This window comes from Mytilus edulis, chromosome 3, assembly GCF_963676685.1.
Source record: "Mytilus edulis chromosome 3, xbMytEdul2.2, whole genome shotgun sequence".
NCBI lineage: Eukaryota > Metazoa > Mollusca > Bivalvia > Mytilida > Mytilidae > Mytilus > Mytilus edulis.
Window position 1 is genome coordinate 56530369 of NC_092346.1, and position 21737 is coordinate 56552105.

The 21737-nt window shown below is 33.2% G+C and overlaps 3 protein-coding genes across 4 annotated transcripts in view; 1 reads left to right on the plus strand and 2 right to left on the minus strand.

The window, feature by feature from the left end:
* The window catches only part of LOC139514376 (chromatin-remodeling ATPase INO80-like), a 39690-nt gene extending 37816 nt beyond the window's left edge, over positions 1-1874 (plus strand). Inside the window, exons 37-38 of one of the 2 annotated variants that reach the window (XR_011662604.1) lie at positions 483-1195; positions 1454-1874. Coding sequence is in view for 1 of the 2 variants with exons in the window: in XM_071303531.1 (XP_071159632.1) it covers positions 483-580 (98 nt within the window). In the remaining variant the exon portion in view is untranslated. Of the gene's footprint in view, positions 1-482 lie in introns of both variants that reach the window. The other variant, XM_071303531.1, reaches the window with a different exon arrangement.
* Positions 1-21737, minus strand: part of LOC139514377 (exportin-1-like) — a 667034-nt gene that overhangs the window by 115963 nt on the left and 529334 nt on the right. The gene's annotated exons all lie outside the window — the stretch shown is intronic.
* LOC139516913 (putative glutathione-specific gamma-glutamylcyclotransferase 2) lies at positions 11963-14726 on the minus strand. The gene is made up of 3 exons (XM_071307346.1): positions 13854-14726; positions 13449-13484; positions 11963-12860 (listed from the first exon to the last, which is right to left on the minus strand). The coding sequence occupies exons 1-3, from the start codon at positions 14031-14033 to the stop codon at positions 12420-12422; spliced, it is 657 nt and encodes a 218-aa protein (XP_071163447.1). The 5' UTR covers positions 14034-14726; the 3' UTR covers positions 11963-12419.

Consider the following 21737-nt stretch of genomic DNA (forward strand, 5'->3'; position numbering starts at 1 on the left):
ACATTCTATCTGAAATCTGAGACACCCTTTTGTAGATAATGGCAATAGGAACAACATATAATAAAATCAACCCTCTAGGGATACTTATGCAGAAGCTAATTTCATTTGAAAGTGGAAATTTGCTGGAAAATATTTTAGACACAGTTAACATTATAATTGGTTACATTATTGTTGCATAATACTAACATTGCATTTATTTGGAAGAGTAATCTGTTAGCTATCCAAAACTACCACTTTTATAAATTTTCAAGCATTATTAAGAAAGTTACAGCATTTTAAAACTTGGAAGTTGGAGTTATAAAATCTTTGTATTGTGCTACCTTAAACAAGGTGTTCGTTAAGGCAGGTTTGACTGTTTATATCTGATGAAGTGTTGTAAGTTGGTACCGGTACTATTAAATCATAAGAAGAATATTAGTTTTTTACTGGTGCTTCAGGATCTACTGATTTGCTGACATTTAGTATTCATCATATTTTTATAGGTACTGGTGGTTCTCCAAGCAGTAAAAGTAATAGTTCATTCATGATTGGTGATTCTCCAAAAAACACAAACTCTCCACAAGATTCAAAGAAACAATAGGGCGACGTTTTATGTGTGCAAATATTGTTGATGAATTTTAATGATTGCATGTGATGCACATTTGAGTTGTTGTTGAGATGCATTTTAATGATTGCATGCATATCTGATTCAAATTTAAGTTGTTGTTGAGATGAATTTTAATGATTGCATGTGATACAAATTTAAGTTGTAAGTTAAGAAGCCTGCATGTCATTGTCTAATGCATTTATTTGAGAAAATTTTAGTTGTTTTCCTGCATTCATACCTCACCTTGTGCTATTGATTTCTGTTAACATTCTAAATATTGGAACATTAAATGTATTTGTTGTTTATTCAATCTTCTCAAGTGGTTCAATAAAACATGAATATTTTACTATTCCTTCTTCAAACATCACTTTGACTGTACATTTCTCATTAAAACAAAGACTCTTTTGAACAAAGTTTTGGTTAAGTGCTTTTACCATTTCTACTTCTTTGAAAACATTTATTTTTTAAAAATTTTCATCAAGACTATATGCATTGTTGATTTTACACATTGTTGTAATACTTAATTTATGAAAACCTTGCCAGGAACAATTAAAAATTCCAATAATAAACCAATTTGATATCTTTGAATAATTTAATTTTAGATGTAACGTGTCTTCTGATTGGCTGACGTTTTTTTGTTTATCAGCTCAAGACATAATTTTGTCATGTGACCGTGACGTCATCAACGTTTTTTCATGGTTTACTCCGGTTTAAAATGGAATTTAGAATTAAATTATTAGAAATGACTGTAATATTTATTCTGTCTATTCAAAATAACATAAAAAATATGGTGCACACTTTAAAATAACTCGATACACGGGTTATTTAGTGTGCACCACATTTTTTATGTTACTTCTTAATAGACAGGAAAATATTAGTCATTCCTTAAATAAAGGAATCGTCATTCTAGCTTTATATAATGAATTCTGACTTAGCTAATTTGATATAATGGCCAATGCTTAATGCATGAAACTAGGTTAAAGGGCAGTAAGTTAATATGATTATGTTGAAGTTGTTATACAAATAAAAGAAGATGTGCATGTTTGGGAAAAAATACTGAAGAAGTCTATAGATCTTGCTTTATTTTATTGAATCTGTAATAGAAATACCACTATATTTGCTATTGATTAAAGCATGTAACATTTACATGAATTTTATCTTGCATTGCTTCTTATTTATACAATATATTTTATAATAGATTGTTATGTTTAAGTGATGGCTATTTGTTTATATAAAAATGTTTGAAACGATTACAAAATCATGGGGAAAAAATAAAATATTAAAACCAGATTGTTTGTTGTTTCCTTTTAAACATTTGTCATATCCTTACAGAATAGAAGTGTTATATTGCTCCAAATTTCGATATTTACATTACTTGAACATAAATTACAAAGTAGCCAATTTTAAAAACACACTGTACAAAGACATGCATCAGAGAAAACACTTTGAAATACAAATTCACACTAAATCTTGAAAGGCTCATTACCAATACTTGTTGACTCTACCAGATAATATTTCTTTTCTTGTGGCCTCTTGTCTCTAATGAGAATGAGAACACAGTCAGTACAGTGTCTCATGTTGATAATCACACACGATACATTATGTCATGTTGATCACCAGACAATTTAGTATCACATGTTGATCGCAGACATAACATTATTTTGTGTTGTTGTTGATCACAGATTAAACATTATCTAATGTTGTTGACCAAAGAATTACATAATCACATGTTGATTATCACAGACAATGCAGTATCACATGTTGATTATCACATACAATGCAGTATCACATGTTGATTATCACATACAATGCAGTATCACATGTTGATCATCACATACAATGCAGTGTCGCATGTTGAGTATCACAGACAATGCAGTATCATATGTTGATCATCACATACAATACAGTATCACATGGTGATTATCACAGACAAAAAAGTATCACATGTTGATTATCACAGACAATGCAGTATCACATGTTGATTATCACATACAATGCAGTATCACATGTTGATCATCACATACAATGCAGTGTCACATGTTGAGTATCACAGACAATGCAGTATCACATGTTGATCATCACATACAATGCAGTGTCACATGTTGAGTATCACAGACAATGCAGTATCACATGTTGATCATCACATACAATACAGTATCACATGTTGATTATCACATACAATGCAGTATCACATGTTGATCATCACATACAATGCAGTGTCACATGTTGAGTATCACAGACAATGCAGTATCACATGTTGATCATCACATACAATACAGTATCACATGGTGATTATCACAGACAAAACAGTATCACATGTTGATCATCACAGACAATGCAGTATCACATGGTGATTATCACATACAATCACATGTTGAGTATCACAGACAATGCAGTATCACATGTTGATCATCACATACAATGCAGTGTCTTATGTTGAGTATCACAGACAATGCAGTATCACATGTTGATCATCACATACAATACAGGATCACATGGTGATTATCACAGACAATAAAGTATCACATGTTGATTATCACAGACAATGCAGTATCACATGTTGATTATCACATACAATCACATGTTGAGTATCACATGTTGATAATCACATACAATCACATGTTGATTATCACAGACAATGCAGTATCAAATGTTGATTATCATATACAGTCAAAAGTTGATTATCACATTCAATCACATGTTGAGTATCGCAGACAATGCAGCATCACATGTTGAGTATCACAGACAATGCAGTATCACATGTTGATAATCACATACAATCACATGTTGATTATCACAGACAATGCAGTATCACATGTTGATTATCACATACAGTCAAATATTGATTATCACATTCAATCACATGTTGAGTATCGCAGACAATGCAGCATCACATGTTGATTATCACAGACAATACAGTATTACATGTTGAATATCACAAACAATACAGTATCACATGTTAATTATCATATACAATCACATGTTGATTATCACAGACAATACAGTATCACATTTGGATTATCACAAACAATACAATATCACATGTTGATTATCACACATAACAGTATCACATGTTGAATATCAAACAATACAGTATCACATGTTGATTATCACAGACAATACATTTTTACATGTTGATCACCACAGACAATTCATTAAGACATGTTGATAATCACAGATAATACAGTATCACACGTTGATTATCATAGACAATTCATTATCACATGTTGATCACCACAGACAATTCATTATCACATGTTGATAATCGCAGACAATGCAGTATCACATGATGGTTATCACAGACAATACAGTATAACATGTTGATTATCACAGACAATACGTTATCGCATGTTGATCACCACAGACAATATGTTATCACATGTTGATTATCACAGGCAATACATTATCACATGTTGATCATCACAGACTATCAGATTATCACATGGCATTTTTCATATCGCATGTATTATCAGCCCTAGGTTCAATATCAGCCCAAGAGCCACATGGCTCGAGGGCTGATAATAGATGCGATATGAAAAATGACATGTTATGATCTTTTTATCATATGCTTCAACCATGGAGAAAAATAACTGATTCGTATATTGATCCTTTTACGTGGTTCTGTAATAGAAGTTTAAGGATTGAAAAGTTCACGGACGTCGGACGCCAAATTTAGTACATTCGATATGAATTTTTTTTATCATTTGCCTCAAAAGGGAAGACACACATTTTAAAATGGACAAATCGACAAAAAACAAACAAAAATTAACAATACACATAATGAAGACTGTTTGGCAACTTTTTAAAGTAACTTTCTAAATTATGTTTGAAACTTTTAAACAATGCATTTATTTAATAATTTGTTTGTTTTTTGTTTTTTGTTTTTTGCTTTTTTTATTTATTATTTCACAAAATATACTTTCAAATGATTGTTTTGTACACTACTTGGTAATAGTTTTCACTGAAAATTTAATTTTGAGATGTATTTTCCGAAATTTTCCGAGTATCACCGGAATGCCATGTGATAACATTACGGAAAGGCATGTGATAACAATCGAAGCATGTGATAAACTTTTCATATCAGCCCGCTAAGGACCAATTCGAAAAATATGGAATTTACGTTGATTTAATGGTATTATCATACAGTAAAAATCATATGTTATTTAGTCTAAGTATATGATAAAATTCATTATCACATGTTGATTATCACAGACAATACAGTATCACATGTTGATCATCACAGACAATACAGTTTTACATGTTGATCACCACAGACAATTCATTATGACATGTTGATTTTCACAGACAATACAGTATCACATGTTGATTATCATTATCACATGTTGATTATCACAGACAATACAGTATCACATGTTGATTATCATAGACAATTCATTATCACATGTTGATCACCACAGACAATTCATTATGACATGTCGATTTTCACAGACAATACAGTATCACATGTTGATTATCATAGACAATTCATTATCACATGTTGATTATCACAGACAATACAGTATCACATGTTGGTTATCACAGACAATATAGTATCACATGTTGAATATCACAAACAATACAGTATCACATGTGTAATATCACAAACAATACATCACATATTTATTATCATAGACAATACATTATCACATGTTGATAAAAACAGACAATGCAGTATCACACGTTGATCCCCACAGACATTACAGTAGCACATCTTGATTATCACTGACGATACAGTAGCACATGTTGATCATCATAAAAAGTACGTTATCACATGTTGATCATACAGAAAATACAGTATCATGTGTTGTTCACCATAGATAATACAGTAGCACATGTTGATCATCACTGACGATACAGTAGCACATGTTGATCACCACAGACACTATTGTATCGCATGTTGATCACCACAGACAATACATTATTACATGTTGATCACCACAGACAATACAGTATCACATGTTGATCACAACAGACAATACATTATTACATGTTGATCACCACAGACAATACAGTATCACATGTTGATCACCACAGACAATACAGTATCACATGTTGATCACAACAGACAATACATTATTACATGTTGATCACCACAGACAATACAGTATCACATGTTGATCACAACAGACAATACAGTAGCACATGTTGATCACCACAGACACTATTGTATCGCATGTTGATCACCACAGACAATATATTATTACATGTTGATCACCACAGACAATACAGTATCACATGTTGATCACAACAGACAATACATTATTACATGTTGATCACCACAGACAATACAGTATCACATGTTGATCACCACAGACAATACAGTATCACATGTTGATCACAACAGACAATACATTATTACATGTTGATCACCACAGACAATACAGTATCACATGTTGATCACAACAGACAATACAGTAGCACATGTTGATCACCACAGACACTATTGTATCGCATGTTGATCACCACAGACAATACATTATTACATGTTGATCACCACAGACAATACAGTATCACATGTTGATCACAACAGACAATACAGTATCACATGTTGATCACAACAGACAATACAGTATCACATGTTGATCACAACAGACAATACAGTATCACATGTTGATCACCATAGACAATACAGAAGCACATGTTGATCACCACAGACACTATTGTATCGCATGTTGATCACCACAGACAATATATTATTACATGTTGATCACAACAGACAATACAGTATCACATGTTGATCACAACAGACAATACAGTAGCACATGTTGATCACCATAGACAATACAGTAGCACATGTTGATCACCACAGACACTATTGTATCGCATGTTGATCACCACAGACAATACATTATTACATGTTGATCACCACAGACAATACAGTATCACATGTTGATCACAACAGACAATACAGTATCACATGTTGATCACAACAGACAATACAGTATCACATGTTGATCACAACAGACAATACAGTAGCACATGTTGATCACCACAGACACTATTGTATCGCATGTTGATCACCACAGACAATACATTATTACATGTTGATCACCACAGACAATACAGTATCACATGTTGATCACAACAGACGATACAGTATCACATGTTGATCACAACAGACAATACAGTAGCACATGTTGATCACCACAGACACTATTGTATCGCATGTTGATCACCACAGACAATACAGTATCACATGTTGATCACCACAGACAATAAAGTATCACATGTTGATCACAACAGACAATACAGTATCACATGTTGATCACCATAGACAATACAGAAGCACATGTTGATCGTCATTGTCGATACAGTAGCACATGTTGATCACCACAGACATTACAGAAACGTATTTTGATCATCACTGACAATAAAGTATCACATGTTGATCACCATAGACAATACAGAAGCACATGTTGATCGTCATTGTCGATCCAGTAGCACATGTTGATCACCACAGACATTACAGAAACGTATTTTGATCATCACTGACAATAAAGTATCACATGTTGATCATCACAAAAAGTACGTTATCACATGTTGATCATCACAGACAATACAGTAGCACTTGTTGATTATCATAGACAATACAGTATCACATGTGTAATATCACAAACAATACAGTATCACATGTGTAATATCACAAACAATACAGTAGCACATGTTGATTATCACAAACAATACATCACATATTTATTATCATAGACAATACATTATCACATGTTGATAAAAACAGACAATGCAGTATCACATGTTGATCACCACAGACAATACAGTAGCACATGTTGATCATCACTGACAATACAGTAGCACATGTTGATCACCACAGACACTATTGTATCGCATGTTGATCACCACAGACAATACATTATTACATGTTGATCACCACAGACAATACAGTATCACATGTTGATCACAACAGACAATACAGTATCACATGTTGATCACCACAGACAATACAGTAGCACATGTTGATCACCACAGACACTATTGTATCGCATGTTGATCACAACAGACAATGCAGTATCACATGGTGATTATCACATACAATCACATGTTGAGTATCACAGACAATACAGTATCACATGTTGATCACCACAGACAATACAGTATCACATGTTGATCACCACAGACAATACAGTATCACATGTTGATCACAACAGACAATACAGTATCACATGTTGATCACAACAGACAATACAGTATCACATGCTGATCACCATAGACAATACAGAAGCACATGTTGATCGTCATTGTCGATACAGTAGCACATGTTGATCACCACAGACATTACAGAAACGTATTTTGATCATCACTGACAATAAAGTATCACATGTTGATCATCACAGACAATACAGTAGCACATGTTGATTATCACAGACAATACAGTAGCACATGTTGAATATCACAAACAACACAGTATCACATGTGTAATATCACAAACAACACAGTATCACATGTGTAATATCACAAACAACACAGTATCCCATGTGTAATATCACAAACAATACATCACATATTGATTATCATAGACAATACATTATCGCTATTTTGTGCATTTTTCCTTTGATCTTTTTTTGTGATAATTTTCATATCATGCTTTTCGCTTGAGATGGAAAAATTATCGCTAGAAACTAAGGAGGCCACGTGGCGTTGCTAACCAAAATGACATGAAATTGACAACGTCGTCATAGGTAAAATAGCGATAAACAGATTATCATTGGTCATCTCAACTCGATTGCTTTTCTCACTTTCGCTGTACCAGCTCAAGCGAGAAAATCAATCTCGTTGAGATGATCAACGATAATCTATAATTATCACATGTTGATAAACACAGACAATACAGTATCACATGCTGATTATCACAAACAATACAGTATCACATGTTGATTATCACAGACGATACAGTATCACAGATAGAATATCAAAAACAATACAACATCACATGTTGATTATTACAGACAATACATTTTCACATGTTGATTATCACAGACAATACAATATCACATGTTGATTATCACAGACAATACATTATCACAGGCTGATAATCACAAACAATACATTATCACATGCTGATTATCACAGACAATACAATATCACATATGATCACAGACAATACATTATCACATGTTGATTATCACAGACAATACGTTATCACATGTTCATTATCACAGACAATACATTATCACATGTTGACTATCACAGACAATACTGTATCACATGTTGACTATCACACATAATACATTTTCACATGTTGATCATCACAGACAATTCATTATCGCATGTTGATTATTACAGACAATACATTATCACATGTTGTCACAGACAATACAATATCACATGTAATCATCACAGACAATACATTATCACATGTTGATTATCACAGGCAATACGTTATCACATGTTAATTATCACAGACAATACATTGTCACATGTTGTTGATCAACACAGACAATGCATCCATGTTGCTGATGTTCACTGACTATACACTATCACATGCTGATCAGTACAGACATGGATCGACATTATCTTTCCTGTAATTCACGTTCAAGGAAAGACAACTATGTTAGCAGTTGTAGTGTCGAGGGGAAGACTGATAGAATGACGGAATGAACACTCAGTATGGTAGTGAATTTGATATTTTAACAAATAAGTCCCCCAAGCAACTGCTAAGACAAACAGTTGACAGTTTATAACTCGACAGATCCGAACATGGAATATTTTCATGCCGATGCTTTAAATGTTTATTGGAGCGGCATGTTTGTATATGCTTTTTCATCTCCAATGTTCGTTCTTCCAGTATTACAAAAGATTAAAGAAAAGACAGTGGTTCTCTTAATTTCACGAATGTGATCAAGACAATTCTGAGATCCTCAGTTTGAACTTCTGATAGACTAAATATTACCTTATCTGCCCGATCTACAATCACAAATCAGTGGCAGATCCAGAAATTTTTCTAAGTGGGGGCTTCTGACTGCCTAAGAGGGGCCCACTACAGTCACGCTTCGGTGATTCCATTTATAACCAACCAAATGTATTCCCCCCCCCCCCCCCCCCTAAATCCGCCTCTGCAAATTCATTGCCCAGAACAAATATTTCATCAAAATCAAGAAATATTAAATCCTGTGGCATGGGATTTGTTAAAGTACGACATAAGTCAAAGGGATTTAAAGACAAAGTCATATAACATATGTATTGTAACTGTGAACATGCACGAGCGTAAAATAGCAATTGATATATACATATGTAAACGACATGCGTTTGGGAAAATAGTATGACATTGCTGAGAAATGGGAAGTTGACAATTGGAAAGTTGATATCATCACGTTTGTGATATATTCATGTTTGAAGTCGAATATATTGTCAATATCAAGGAAAATAACAAGATATAAAGGTAAAGCGATGAGAAATGAAATCAGTGTCTCTTTGAGGATTTTTGTGGACTGTACTTTTCTTTTGACCATGGTGGAGTTTGGGTTTTTTTTATTTACCCTTTTGTATCGTTTCCTCTTCTTTGTTTAAATAAAAGTAATTGAAGTTGGATTATTAAACATATTTATGAAAGTCTGAGGTTATGTGGTAGCCTCTTTATTTTGTTTTATTTTAATTGTAAAATAAAGATGTATAATTATGTTAATATTGAATAAAACTGCATAACATATTGTCTCATATAAACTTTTATTACACTGAAATGTTTCCATACATCATCCATGATTACTTGGATTTGATTGGTTAGAGTAAAGTTTTACCGCTTAGTTCCGAGGTTCTTTGTTTTGAGTTAGAAGGACTAATGGAATCAAAATGGACAGACGTATATGTCTAGTAGCCATTGAAGTGTTTGAGAAAGTATATTGAATAGTCAGCATTGTATTGTATTGACAGACTTGACATTTTGACAACTTGTAAGCTGTTATAAAGATATCACTGTGTGATATACCAGTATGTATGTTTGAATTGGTTTGTGCCACGACAGTAACTACCTTGCTCCACAAGTTGGGTGTTTTACGTTACTGATTAATAAATATCCTGAACCCTAGCAAAGCGACTTTAGTTTTCCTTGAGGCCTAAAAGTCAGCTATTACAGTTATACGACTTTAAGTACACGAATGCCTGTTGACCCAATTTAAATTTGATGATAGGTTAACCATTATTTTAGCGATGGAAATACACAATTTTGATGCACATTGATATCAACCAAACCCGAATCTCAATCAAAAACCTGACACATCATATGCTATATAACGCGATATTTTTATGTTTTATAAGCGGGAATAAATTGGTGTTTTAAAAAAAATCGCCATCGCATTATGTACTGCATGTATGGCTGTCCTTAAGTTCAAAGTGCCAAAAAGGCCTTCAACACAGAGTAAACTTCATACCTTACTGAAGATAGCCAACATTCTGGTGAGACCGGAAATACATTCTTGCTGTTAAATACGCTTCATTCGTGCATTAACTAAAGCAGTCAGATTCGGGATAAAAAAAAAATTAAAGACGTAACTGGGCAAAACAAACTAATCAATACTTTTATGCCCGACAACAGAGTATTTTTTTAAATGGTCCCACATAAGAACTACATGAATATGTAAGAATTTCTTCAAAATCATTTCGATCAAGGAGATCTGGCTTGATTGCAAAGCAAATGAAACAACTATCCACCAGAGTTCAAATGATTTGATTTGATTTGATTTTTTGGTGTTTCATTGGGTAGTGATTACAGTAGTAACTACTTAGACCACTCGGCCACCGAGGCACTGAGTTCAAATGCACAACAAGATGTAGCCTTCAATAATGAGAAAAATCCATACTGTATAGTCATATACAAAAGGCCCCGACATGCAAAATATACATTTCAAGCGAGAAAACTACCGGCCTAATTTATAACAGCAATTTACGAAACACAAATATGACAGACAACGAACCAACGACTATCCTTGGCTACATGCTCCTGACTTGGGACAGGTTCGTTGGATGTTGATGTACTCTCTCATATAGGTACAACTCAATAGTAAAGAGTTACCAACGACTATCATTGGCTACATGCTCCTGACTTGGGACAGGTTTGTTGGAAGTCGATGTACTCTCTCATTGGCTACATGCTCCTGACTTGGGACAGGTTTATTGGATGTCGATGTACTCTCTCATTGGCTACATGCTCCTGATTTGTGACAGGTTTATTGGATGTCCATGTACTCTCTCATTGGCTACATGCTCCTGACTTGGGACAGGTTTATTGGATGTCCATGTACTCTCTCATTGGCTACATGCTCCTGACTTGGGACAGGTTTATTGGATGTCGGTGTACTCTCTCATATAGGTACAACTCAATAATAATAAAGAGATTGTCTAAAAGAAATGCACAAAGGAATAACTGTGTTAACAAGAAAATATATTTATTATACCATGAAAACTATATAAAAGGCAAGATTCATGCTACGAAAATGCTTTTGATTAATAAACAAGTGTAAACGATTTAAAAGTTGATTATAGAAATACTCAAATTTACCATGATGTACATGTATGTAAAATTGAACTTTGAAATTTTCAAAGTTTATTTTTTTCGAAAAGAAAATATAAATACAAATGCCCACGTACATAAGCTTCTCTGAAATAAATTATACAGAGAAGTGATAGCAACCATTGCATGTAATGCCTAGCACCGGATCTTTATTGACAATAATTCAACTGGATTTCTAGCAACAGCTTTCTAAGCCAGCAAACAACCATTGCCTATTATATCTAGCACCGTCTTACTATGTTAACAACCATTGCACTTATTGTCTAGCACCGGAATTCTAAATGTTTGAACACAATTGGCAGATTCCACTTCCCGTCAAGTTCTTATTTCACCGATCAATCGATCATATGTAAGAGGTATGACAGTATCATTAACACGATGGGTCACATTTCTACGCTGTGTCAAGTATAGTATATATTTTTCCAAAGTGAACAAATGAAGGTCCTTTTCTTCTGGAATATGTTTTCGTACGTATTCAGCAAGACGCGTCACATATTCAGTATTGCTACCAGCCTCGCCGTTAGCTGACATTATTTCCGTGGCCATTGTAGCCATATTGCATGGTCCTAAGTAATGTTCGTTCTCGGTGGTTGCTGTATACACAAGTACTTTTCGGGTTTCTTTATTTCGAGCAAAGAAGTTTTCAACTACGGTGTTGTAGCCTCCCAATTTACTTTCTCTTTTATTTAGATAACTCAATGCTTTCAGGATATGATTTCTGCCAGCAATTTCATATGCGACTCCCCAAACATCATCCTAAATGATAAGAAGTATATATTAGTTAGTTGGAATTAAGCATCTTATAATAATTCTGCAACGTACTAATTTATTAATTGTGATTTAGTTCATAATTGGCATTTAAAATTTAGCATATAATGAAATCAAACAATAACTCAATATATAGCTTCTTCAAAGTGGGATAAATCTGGATAAAGAATGTGAATGATGACTGCCACGAGAAAATGAGGCTGTAAAAGGCGAACTTTGACCCCGAAAGAATGGTTCAAAGGGTAAAAGTCGTGATATTCTTCCTTCATAAACATTTTTATTAAAACTTTACTGTGTATTTATACATTCAAAACAGCCAAACAGACTCTCCTCTTTAGGATTACATGTTGATAATCATATCTTGGTTGTCCACAAACACTTACAGATTTCCAGTATTCTATCATGAAGTATTTCCAATGTACCTTAAGCATGTAACTGACCTAAAAATGATGCAATCTATTGACGTATAACTCACATAAACAAACTATTAATCAATACGAATGTAGGTAGACCATGTTTCTATTGGTTTTGTTCTAAAAATAGCAAAGCACATGTAATAAATGATGCAATACATACCTTCTCCGATCTAATCAAAGTGGCAACACGACCAGGCTGAAAAAATAAATTTAAAAAAGATTAAAATGTGTCCTTAAAACGGGGTAGTAGATTTTTTTTGTCATTTAACACTGTTTTTAGTTCATTTAACACTGTTTTTAGTTATCTTCATTTTTTGAAGATAAGTTAAATTGAACATATTTGTTGAAAATATGATTTAGTATGCGTCTTGCGTACAAGATTATAAGCATAGCTTTTTAATGATTTTTTCAGTCTTTCATTTAATTTACAAAAAGCACATTCTTTATTTATTAAAAGGTTGAAATATGATAGATGTTATACATTTTACAATACATTTAAGAATTGCAAGGAACGGGTGTTAAAACTTGTTTAATGCTATCAATTTGTTAAAATAATCAATTATACCTTATTAACGGTTCCTCTATGAGTCACATTTCCCTGCCAGAATCTTCTTTGATAACCATGAATAAATCCTATTTCCTTTGATTTGTATATAAAATTTGGTTTCCATGTAAGAGATCCGTAACCAAATACCCATATACTGCTTTCCATGTCGATCAAAGATTCTAAAACCGTATTACTCATTTTTTCCAAATTTAAAATTTAATAGAACTGAACGTATCACGAGAATATATTTAATGGTACAAGTATCCGCCAGTCTGGTAATTATATGTACATTTTATCAATAATTTCATTGGTTGTACCGATACAGAGTTGCATCATTCAACTTTATTCTATAGTAATAATACTGCATGATAAATATGCATGTTTTGTACTGAAAACGTCATCTATTCATTACAATATTACAATTGTTTTGTTGTTGTTATTGTGGTGTACACGTGGAAATTTTTATATTGACATTTCTGCTGACCTTCACCGCATTAGGTAAACAGGCAAACGTAATTCACTAATCGATCAATAGAAATATTATGGTATATTTCAAACGGAAATGTTTTAGTTACATAGGAGGAAAACTACAACGGGAACTTAATTTTATAATACAGATAATATATGATAATATGTACATGAAAATGATAAATAAATGAGCATGGTTATATATATATATTCATGTACTATAGACATTTATTAATATAGGCTATTTCGGAGTAACAATTTAATTAAATTTTAAAGATTTTGGATGTGCTTCATAAAGTTTATAATCACCGCTATGATAAGCTATTATTCATTTTGACCAGTTGTACAATATTCGGAAAGATATATTATTTGTTGACAAGCACTTTTTACTGCTCCGTTCAGAATGATTTAAGACAAATTTATATAGATTTAAAAATAAATGATGACGAAAATAAACATAAAATGAAATTCAAAACAGTGTGGCTGTGGCCATTGATTGACACATTAAATTCATCCATTGACTGGGACAATTTAGGTGAACGTTTGTATGTAACGACCACTGATCATTATGTACTTTTTAAAGACACTTAAACTATGGGGTCACCAAAGGTACTCAACACCTTAATAAAGTAATTCGAAAAATTAATCAGAAATAACACGATGTTTTTTTATTTATATCAATTATATAAATCAAAACATAAAGGTTATTCCTGATTAATTTTTCGAATTATTTTATAATTAAAGGCGTTAAGAAACCTTTGGTGGCCCCACAGTTTAAATGTGTATCGTAGGTACGTCGTGAACAGTGGTCGTTACAGACAAACGTTCACGTAAATTGTCCCAGTCAATGGATGAATTTAATGTGTCAATCAAAGGCCACAGCCACACTGTTTTGAATTTCATTCTATAAAATACATGAACATTGAAAGTTGTATCAAAATATAACAAAACGTGAATTAAAACAAATTTATATAATCAATTTCGGATGTTACACATCTTCTAATTGGCTAAAATATTTGTTGTCTATCAACTCATAAACATAATTTTGTCATGTGACCGTGACACCCTCAACGTTTTTTCCCCATGATTTAATTCTTAAAAAAATGGAATTTAAAATTAAGTTACAAGGAAGACGCGGCTTTTCGGTGAGTAACACAGTTCTGGTGTTATTTCTTAATAAACAAAAAAATATTACAGGCATTGAAAAATACTGATAACGGGTATAGCCTTACTTAAAAATTATATTATCAAACATAAGATCGATGTCACCATGTTTAATCCCTGAGATTAACTTCCTAGTCGTCTTTTTGACGGTGCATTACATTTGCACGCATTACCAATACATTAACGCGCGCAAAAAATCATTACCTTAGGCTTTGCGCGCATAAAATTACAGGTAAACTTCACAGGCACTTGTCTGTGGTAAACTTGGGGATAAAAACCAGTAGATTATATATAGAGCTCTTCACAAGTATACCTTCCATGAATCTAAGTTCCTTGCTAACCAACAAGGATAAGGAAAAGGGGTTTCGAGCAGGATATGTTCGTCACGTTTTATTTTGCACAAGCACCAAGTCTTGGAAATATATACAGATCCAGTCGTACAGCTTCTGATTTTCAAACCCTGTTACTTTGATATATGTGGTGGTTTCGACATATTCAAAATAAAATACCTTTGTAGTTTACATGCTATACCTGTAAAATTAATGCGCGCAAAAATGTAATCAAAAGCTGCGCGCAAACGCGAAAAATCTGTAATGCGCCTCTTTTTGAACCTACAAATGTTAAATGGACAAATTATTAAACTGTTATAATATTACAAATACTAACAATAAAGACATTAAAACCAAATCGTCGCTTTATTTTATAGCAGTACTGGTTCTCCAATGTCGACCTGTATCCGCATTATAACATTTACTGGATGTCCCTCTCTATTGATATTTATATAGAATTGAATATAATAAATATGATTGTTTCTTTCGTCCGGTATCCAGGCCTAAGGGGGGCGTTTGTTTACCTGTGAGGTTTTTTTTTAATTATTTTTAAAAACAAAGCCACATATGGAATGGGGACCTTAAATCAGATGCCTGGCGTTGTTAGAGTTTCCGATCATTTCACGTTTTTAGAACCCCTAAAACAAGCCATAGCTGTTCGTTGGTGGTCATTTGATTGAAAAATATTTTATTTGCACCTACATATAACAAAAAGGACCAGACACAAGTAATGCCACCTTAGTCCTTTCCTCAAAATACAATAAAATCAAAGTTGATTTCATTGCAAAGGTCTCTCAGGGGTCAATGACAAAGATACAATCATAATTCAGTTATACAAAAAAAATACAGTACAAGAAGAAAATGTATAATAAGAGGATTTTAGATGTTTAGTTTTCTGCTTTAAGGATGGTTGCGCCCCCAGGGGAAACAACTTGATTGCAGCTAGCTGGAGAAAACATGCATGCTAGGTTTTAATTATGAATTTAAAGAAGAAAGAAAGAAAGAACCCTTTCTATAGAGTTCTAGCTTTCTTGTAAACTTTAATTCTGAAAAAAAGAAAAGGAGACAGAGGTACTAAGGTTTACACACCCGTAATATTCAATTAGGTTCATGTACTTTTTAAATAATTAAATTTATGACGTATATGCCTGGCCTCTTTATTGGAGATTTAGGTTTTGTTTCTAAAATTGGATTTACTGTCAGTCATCGGTCATAATAATATAATAATTAATAATTTACAAATAGATATGCATGCAACAACAACGTTCAAGATTGATAACTTTAAACAATGTTTCAGAAAAAAGTACATAGAATGAAATTCAAAACAGTGTGGCTGTGGCCATTGATTGACACATTAAATTCATCCATTGACTGGGACAATTTACGTGAACGTTTGTCTGTAACGACCACTGTTCACGACGTACCTACGATAGACATTTAAACTGTGGGGTCACCAAAGGTTTCTTAACGCCTTTAATTATAAAATAATTCGAAAAATTAATCAGGAATAACCTTTATTGTTTTGATTTATATAATTGATATAAATCAAAACATCGTGTTATTTCTGATTAATTTTTCGAATTACTTTATTAAGGTGTTGAGAACCCTTGGTGACCCCATAGTTGTGTCTTTAAATAGTACTTAGTGAGCAGTGGTCGTTACATACAAACGTTCACCTAAATTGTCCCAGTCAATGGATGAATTTAATGTGTCAATCAATGGCCACAGCCACACTATTTTGAATTTCATTCTATATAAAGGTTGAGGATGAACATGGATGCGGACACTTTCATTTTTGACAAAAACCATTTGAAAAGTGACGTTTTTTTGCATATTTGATAGATTTTTCATATTTTAGCTTGAATCGGAGGGTTTTCCATGACTTAATCAGTTAAAATATGTCACGTAAACTAACTGAATCAATTGAAATAGACACTTAAATTTGAGGCCAAAATCGGCCCTTACCGGACCTTCTCCTTTTGTATTGTACCTCAAAAGTGCATGTTCAAATCAGAATTGTTGGTATATGCTTTACTTTTTTGGATTCGAGCGTCACTGATGAGTCTTTTGTAGACGAAACGTGCGTCTGGCGTCTATACTAAATTTAGTCCTGGTATCTATGATGAGTTTATTTACAACCACTGGGTCGATGCCACTGCTTGTAGAGATTTATTTCCCCGAGGGTATCACAAGCCCAGTAGTCAGCACTGACATGAATTGTCATTGATATGGTTATATTTATAATTTTACTGTATACAAATTTTTGAATTTTGAAATACTAAGGCTTTTCTACCTCAGGCATAGATTATACCTTAGCTGTATTTGGCAAAACTTTTAGGAATTTTGGTCCTCAATGCTCTTTAACTTCGTACTTTATTTGGCCTTTTGAACTTTTTTAGATTCGAGCGTCACTGATGAGTCTTTTGTAGACGAAACGTGCGTCTGGCGTATATACTAAATTTAGACCTGGTATCTATGATGAGTTTATTTACAACCGCTAGGTCGATGCCACTGCTGGTGGAGATTTATTTCCGCGAGGGTATCACAAGCCCAGTAGTCAGCACTTTTTGTGCTGACATGAATTGTCATTGATCAATATGGTTATATTTATAAATTTACTGTTTACAAAATTTTTGAATTTTTTGAAATACTAAGGCTTTTCTACCTCAGGCATAGCTTACCTTAGCTGTATTTGGTAAAACTTTTAGGAATTTTGGTCCTCAATGCTCTTCAACTTCGTCCTTTATTTGGCCTTTCGAACTTTTTTGGATTCGAGCGTCACTGATGAGTCTTTTGTAGACGAAATGTGTGTCTGGCGTTTATACTAAATTTAGTCCTGGTATCTATGATGAGTTTATTTACAACCACTGGGTCGATGCCACTGCTGGTGGATATTTATTTCCCCGAGGATATCACAAGCCCAGTTGTCAGCACTTCTTGTGCTGACATGAATTGTCATTGATATGGTTATATTTATAAATTTACTTTTTACAAATTTTTGATTTTTTTGAAATACTAAGGCTTTTCAACCTCAAGCATATATTACCTTAGCTGTATTTGGCAAATCTTTTAGGAATTTTGGTCCTCCATGCTCTTCAACTTCGTACTTTATTTGGCCTTTTGAACTTTTTCTGGATTCGAACGTCACTGATGAGTCCTTTGTAGACGAAACATGCGTCTGGCGTACATATACAATTTAGTCCTGGTATCTATGATGAGTTTATTTACAACCACTTGGTCGATGCCACTGCTGGTGGAGATTTATTTCCCCGAGGGTATTTGTCTATATGCCTTTTAGTGTTTCTTTCTTACATATTTGTTTGGGGTTTTTTTTAGTGATTAAGATTTTAATAAGATATTTACTGTTTTACCCTTATTTTCTACATATTTACCTATTATGTCTAAAATAGAGAATGGAAAGGCGGAATATGACAACAGAAAACACACCAATTGGTCTTCAACGCAGCGGGAAAATCCCGATACTGGAATGGCCTCACCTGGCCACCAAATTAAAAATGTGTACTAGTTCAGTGAAAATGAACGCCATATTTAACTCCAAAACATATAAATGAACTAAAATTTTAAAACTTAAAAGACTAACAAAGACCAGAGGTTCCTGACTTAGGACAGGCTAAAAAATGTGGCGATCACAAATCTCCGCCTACACTCCTAGCCAATGTATATATATCTACATTGGCTAGAAGTATACGACGTTAGTTGAGATCTCACGTTTAACATCCTCCGCATTGTTACACCTGTCCCAAGTCATAAGCCTCTGGCTTTTGTTAGTCTTAGTTCATATGTTTTTAAATTTTAGTGCATTTATTTGTTTTAGAGTTTAGTATGACCCAATTGTTTGTAGTCTCTTTGACATGTACCCCATTTCGAGTCTCAATTTTAGACATAGTATGTAAAAATGTCGAAAATAGGGGTAAAGCAGTTAACATTTAAAAAAAATCTTAATCATTATAAAAACAAACAAGTATGTAACTAAGGAACACCAAAAGACATATAGACTAAGCATATTAGCAAAAATGAAAGATAAGAATACACAAAATTACAATAGCACAATAACACAATGAAGGGATGTATAAGTACAGAGCCACGTCATATGAAACAAAGAAACACAAAATTGCATTTAATTGATAAATTCAACAACTCATCGTTATCTTTATGATATATTTTCGTTGAATAATCAATAATTTTCTCAATATACTTCTGAAATTTATCCCAAGGAACTTTCTGTAAATAAATCAAATTTTAACGGTAATAACTGTCCTTTCCTAGATTTAGATATTTCGGTTTTAAACGGGAAAACACATTAGTAAAAATAAAAGACAAGCATACAAAAATATACCTAGCACAATCACACAATGAAGGGATGTATAAGTACAGAGCCACGTCAAATTGGTATCACCCAAAACAGTATAAGTAAAGTTCATAAAGACAAATAAAAGGATACTATAACACTTATTAAGATGATAAACAGCGGTTGACGTGGCTCTGTACTTATACATCCCTTCATTGTGTTATTGTGCCATGGTAAATTTTTGTATTCTTGTCTTTTATTTTTACTAATGTGATTTGTCTATCAACAAGGTCTGGTTAGGTATAATTTTTAAATCGTAATTAAAAACATGATTGGAAAAGGACGAAACGTTCTTAGACATACCCCATGGTTCATCTAACTTTCTACTCAGACACTGGTGACGTTTTACAATTGCAACAAGCTCATGCATACCGAATAAGTTGGGAAATACATATCCCATATGCAGGTGAAGTTGGTATCTTGCTAAAAAGGTAGGGAAATTGATAATTTTAAAATGAAAATCTTCTCACTTGTCATATACATATATTCTGGTACTGAGATGTCAATTCGGGGTATTAGTCTAAAAATGCGGCGGAGGAAGCTGTGTCTGTTGTCGAAAAAGTAATTTCTGACCTCATTGATGTTACATCAGGTGTACTACATCAATGATCTGCCAGATGGTGTTTGATCTAGAAAAAGATCGTTTGCGCCGATGACACTATCATTTTCCTCACAGTAAAACTGTCGTAGATACCACAACACTACAAGAGGACATGAATAAATTAATAGACTACATCCTGCACGGCTATGTAATGGAGAGTATCAGCTGCAAAATATCTCCGAGGTACTATTGATCAAGCTGATTGATATCATGTAAGGTCAAACGAACCCAGCAAGCCAGACAAGAACACTTACCATTCATTCCAAAGACTAAATAAAATTAACCTTTTGCTTAAAGAGAAGGGTTAAAGTATTCAAGAAACAGATGAAACCATGAAAACTCACTAGTGTTATATTAAGGTATATAAGATTATTTTTTTCTGAGACAAGTGCCTGTGATTTAAGGTCAGAAAAACCCTGCCCGACAAACATCTCACAATCATTCCATAAACCAAATACATAAATGACATATTCTTTATATTGTCTGGGTACCAATCCCATAAACAAGGACCGATACAAATAAATGATAAAAATGAAATCAGTTACATTAAATACGACCAGCAACGAGCAAACTTTTTACAAAGGAGTACAACAAGGTTCTACTCTTAGTCCTATACCTTTAAATATTTCTTAAATGCTATCTTATACTTTTAAATACTTTCTTAATTGGTATCTTTCACTGAACCTCACACTGTCCATTCTATAATTATGCTGACGGCTATACTCTTTTCTTTTTTTATAGATCATAGGGATATATTTAAACAGATATATCTATACTTGAAACAAACTCATCATAGTTACCAGGACTAAAATTTTACACCTACGCCAGACGCGCGTTTCGTCTGCAAAAGACTCATCAATGACGATCGAAACAAAAAATGTTTAAAAGGCCAAATAAAGTAGGAAGTTAAAAGTATAGGATCAAGAGTAGAATCTATACTTGAAAAGACAGTTTAGTCATAATAGACTGTT

Coding starts and splice junctions, on each gene's coding strand:
- LOC139516913 (XM_071307346.1), bottom strand. CDS start 14,033: ATGAGTAATACGGTTTTAGAATCTTTGATCGACATGGAAAGCAGTATA. Junction 13,485..13,853: donor ATAGAGGAACCGTTAATAAG/GTATAATTGATT, acceptor TTATTTTTTCAG/CCTGGTCGTGTTGCCACTTT. Junction 12,861..13,448: donor CTTTGATTAGATCGGAGAAG/GTATGTATTGCA, acceptor CTTATCATTTAG/GATGATGTTTGGGGAGTCGC.